Source organism: Crocodylus porosus, unplaced genomic scaffold, assembly GCF_001723895.1.
Source record: "Crocodylus porosus isolate Cpor-Errol unplaced genomic scaffold, CroPor_comp1, whole genome shotgun sequence".
Classification (NCBI taxonomy): domain Eukaryota; kingdom Metazoa; phylum Chordata; order Crocodylia; family Crocodylidae; genus Crocodylus; species Crocodylus porosus.
Genome location: NW_017728921.1, coordinates 10256862 through 10261480, shown reverse-complemented (window position 1 = coordinate 10261480; position 4619 = coordinate 10256862). Strand labels below are relative to the sequence as shown.

Here is a 4619-nt window from a genome sequence, read left to right as displayed (position 1 = left end):
GTGAAAAAATATCCTTTGACTGTATGAAATCACCTCAAAAATAAAAACATGTTATTTTGCAAATACAAAGTTACCTAGCATACAAATCAGACTACACACTTCTGAGTCCGCCCTTCAAACCAAACAGGAAACAAATTTAATGCTCTTTTCTTAATGGGGCAAACTGACCTAAAAAATATTCCCCGCACCTCACTTTTAATTTTTTTCAGATCAACTGCAATGCTAGAGAAGGAATTGCTATTATGAAGCTTCTCCTTTACAACCCAGCTTTGAACTGCTTGATTTTGTGTTCCTGATTTTAGCTGTTTATCATCAGTGATGTCAATCTGAACACCTACTTACTTACAAAGAGAAATGCAAGGACAAGCCAGGCTGTGAATGAACAAACCTGTTCAAGATCACCACTCTAGACACTTATCAGTTGCGTCAAGGAAAATTAAGTATTATCAGAAAACCAGACGCAAAGGAATTATATGCTCTAACATTTCAACACACAAAGGCTTTTTTACAGGCTGCTTCAACAAAAGCAATTTAAATACAACAGTATGATGATTACATCCTTTACCCATCACAACTTGAAATCAGAAGCGCTAGAACAGTTGAGTTAACAAGATCAAATACCTTCATAAGCTCTTCAAGTCTACTGCATTTTTTAGAGGCAAAAAGACTCGGATGCAGATAATTTCCATCATCATCATCGTCGTCATCATCGTCGTCCTCTTCCTCAGACTTAGCTTTTGAATCTATACAAAAGCAACAGATGTTTGTTTAGATTTTTCTGAGAGGAGGCAGGGTGGAAAAAAGGGAGGGGGGGATAAAGTCATGCTTGAATGCTGTTAAAGACCCTGGCTCTCAGAAATGTAGTCAATTAAGGACTAGCCAATTGAATTTCTAACATTTGAATAAAAACATTAAGTCTGGTGTTCACATCTCACTCTGTTTTAAACTGAAGTTACGGAACAAAATGAAAAGTCTAATTAAATTTAGACAAAATGATTATATAAGAATTAATATCACAAAATGAAAGTGTCCTGACTGTTTTAAAATCAGTTTCATTATTTTTTCACAGGTGCCTCAGACTATTCTGGTTTTAAGCAAGACACATATTTGGGCAACCGCAATGCACAGAAGACTTCAAGTTCCAGTAGAAGACTTTTACTATTTATACTTTCATGCATACTTTTATGCATGGCTAAAGTCTTTACAAAGAGCTTCAATACTGCAGGTCAAGACCCTGGCACAGATAATAAGACCTTTAAAAAGGATTAAATAGAAAAGCTATAGCAACAATTTTGGAGGTAATTACAATAATTATTAATGACACTACAGGACAAACTTAAGCCTGAAGACCATTTACTGTTTTAAGAGATGACATGGGACACAAAAAGTCATGGTTGAGTATCAAATAAAATTAACACTTAGGTGCACAGCGCTTTTCTAATTTGACCTAATAAGAAATACGTTGGCATTAATATGAAAAGCTCCAAGACCACACCAACTCTTGGATTTGAATAAGAACATGTTTTCCATCGGATTTTCTAAGCAAAGTTACCTCATTTCAAAGCACCCTATCAACCCTATGTGTAGGATGACAGAACATTACTATGTCAATATGCCAACACACCAAAGAAAGAGACAGCCCTCTCAACTCAAGTGAGGTGAGAGATTTTTGCACAGTTGATTATTTTTAGATATCTTTGACAGTCAGAGATTTATATTCTTAGCATTATTTGCAAATGGAGGATTAATGTGGATTTTCAACTCACACATACAGCTATAACACTGTGGATCACTTCAACATATATAGAGAAGTACGTCATTATTCCTTGTGTACCGGTACAGTGAACACAATCTCAGCATTGACCTCAAGAAATGTACACATGCGTGCCCTGCTCCCTGTACTCACTTTTTTTCTCATCCGCTTTCTTATCAGAAGCAGCAGCATATCGCCCCTCTTTCATTGCTTTCTGTATGAATTTGTAATAGGGGTTGAGGTAGTGATCAAATCGCAAAAAGTCAAACTGAGAATTGCGTGCCTGCTTGGCTTTCAGCATAATCTCAAACTGCGCTCCTTGCTTGCAAACAAAGTTTGCAGTTCGTTCAATGATTGCATGCATTTTTGCTGTCGGTGGCTGTAGAAAAACAAAACAAAACACATATATACACTATTAAATAGTTTTTAAAAGTCCACCTGTACATAGTAGATAAGAGCCAAAGCAAGCATTAAACAAAAGGAAACTTATTTCTGCTGAAACTGAAAGGGAACCGAGAATTTACGCATGCTTGCTTCTTCTAAACTAGTAGTCCCAAACCTATGCCAGCCTACTGGCAACAATACTGAGCAAAGTAAAACAAGAATCAAACATATATCACACTTTGTCTTCTGTGTCAAACTGGAGAAGCATGTGCAGAAAGCATGTATCTGAGGCTGTGAGCCATGTCAGAAAGCCCTACAGGTAACATGTTACCTGAGAGCTGCAGCTTGGGAACCTAACCATTTCCTATTAGTCTCTCTTAATACCAGAACCATTACTCCTGTTCAGAGCATTTGACAATACTCTCCACCTATGAAAATACTGCTCCTTGACTGACACAATTTTCCCAGTAGCACAAGATGCTTCCTCCAAAGAATTACATTCAAGCACTGATCTCTGAACCACAATTCTTCGATGCTGCCCCAGACTCTCAGAGTCAAAAATGTCTAAATGCTTTTAACGTCCTTCAAGAACTCAGTTGCACGCCACTACTGCATTTCCAGCAATCAGTGCAGCCATCTCAAAACCAGCCAATCCGGAGAACAAGAATGTAATTTAAAAGCAGAAACGTTTCATACACCACACAACTGGAGTCTTTATTTTGCTTAGCTGTTTTATCTTAATTATGTAGGATAAATTTCTACATTTCAATTATCCCCAGACCCAATAAGAACTAACTGTCACATTAGTGCTGTAGTCTACAGTCACGTATGTTTTACAGACACCAACGTATGGATGGAACAGACAGAATCCTTTTTAAACAGCTGACTGTTCCAAGCAGAGCTTTCATTTTTGTAATGGTTGTAATTTTTTTTTTTTTAAAATGGCTTGAGCCCTTTTTCAGGAACGCCACCAACCTGAAAAATAAATCCCTTTTGTCTAAGTTTTTCCTTTCCCAACTGTAACAAGTAGAACAAGCAATGTGTTTATACCTTAGAAATTAAATTTTAAATAAAAGATAGCAAAGATGCTCCTCTGGATTAACACAAGTTCTTTACTCTGTAACTTGACAACACTTTGTGCACAGCAAGTGTCACAATGCAACAATTCAGTCTCTCCCCTTTAAACCCGCCCCACAAAAACAACGCCCTCCCCTAAAAAAAACAACAACAAACAAACCACCCCAGGAATGGGTAAGGAAAAGAGCTGCAATAAGAGACTGAGAAAAAGCCTTCAAAAGGTAAAGATGGGCAAGGGCTTAAACAGGCTCCTTACAGTCGTTATCCTTACCCAAAACTACAGTTTGAAGGCTTTTTCTCAGTATATAAACTCAGTCTCTTATGGCAAATTAAGAGGGTTGCCTCTAACACTCCCCACCGTGAACCGGGTAAACAATTAACATTTACACCTTTTGTAGCAATCTTTTACATATTTGAAATCTTAGGTTTCTGCCCAGTCTTCTTTGTTTTGGCAAGATTTAAGGAATTTAGTTTTTCTCTCTCATAGGTCCTGTGCTTTAAAAGCTGTTATATTTGTTCCTCTCATTTGGACTTTTGCCAAGTTGTTGAAATATTTCTTAAATGAAGTGCCCAGATTTGGCACGTACCTCAGCAGAAGTCTCATTCAGGTCAAAAAGAACAGGTCACTGTTGTAAGGCCCCCTTCGGGTCCTACACACAACGCTTGAATTAACAACATCCCAGAATGCTACTTGTCCTCTTAGTGCATCTGCATGCACTACACTGCTGGCTCACACAATCTGTGGCCCACTACACCCTTGGCAGTAGCTTGCTCTTTAGGCAGCTTTTCCTCTTTTTGCGCTTGTCCATTCAGGTTCTCTTTATGTGCAGCACCATGTATCACTGCAACACTGATCATCATCCTGTTGATTTCAGACCAACCTCCCCCAATTTATCAAAAGTCCAATCCTGTCCTCCTAAGTGTCCCTTTGCAACCCTTTCTTGCCTGACATCATTCACAATATTTTTAAGTGTCGTCTCTACTCCACCATCTGACTCATTGCTGAAAATATTCATACCGAGTAATAGCAGACACAGGATAGACCCCTGTTTGACCCCTCTATGCAAGCCATGTGTAACTGTGGGGAAGGGGAGGGAGGTGGAAGTTTTCAACTAACTGTGCTGTCACTAGAGTGCTTTCATCCAGACCTCATTCCCCTTTATGGAAACATCACATGGGCAGGTCAGAAACCTAGGCAGGGTGTATTTTCTGCTGCTCTCAACAAATACATTGTATGTGCCTTAGATGGGGTCTTATCAACAGTTCCCCCCCTTTCCACTACCATCAGAAGGAGAGAGATTGGTTTGGCATGATTTGGTTTTGATACATTCATGCTAGCTCTTTATATGCTCACGCAGATTAGTAAATGATTTGTTCCAGGTCCTTCCGAGGGTACAAGGTTAGA

At 38.7% G+C, this 4619-nt stretch overlaps 1 protein-coding gene across 7 annotated transcripts in view; it reads right to left on the bottom strand.

The window, feature by feature from the left end:
- SFSWAP (splicing factor SWAP homolog) overlaps positions 1-4619 on the bottom strand; it is a 96320-nt gene that overhangs the window by 74216 nt on the left and 17485 nt on the right. For 6 of the 7 annotated variants that reach the window (XM_019538973.1, XM_019538969.1, XM_019538971.1 and 3 more), the window contains 2 exons: positions 1907-2132; positions 622-743 (listed from right to left, as the gene is read on the bottom strand). In XM_019538973.1, coding sequence (XP_019394518.1) covers positions 622-743; positions 1907-2132 — 348 coding nt within the window. Of the gene's footprint in view, positions 1-621; positions 744-1902; positions 2133-4619 lie in introns of those variants that run through there. The other variant, XM_019538976.1, reaches the window with a different exon arrangement.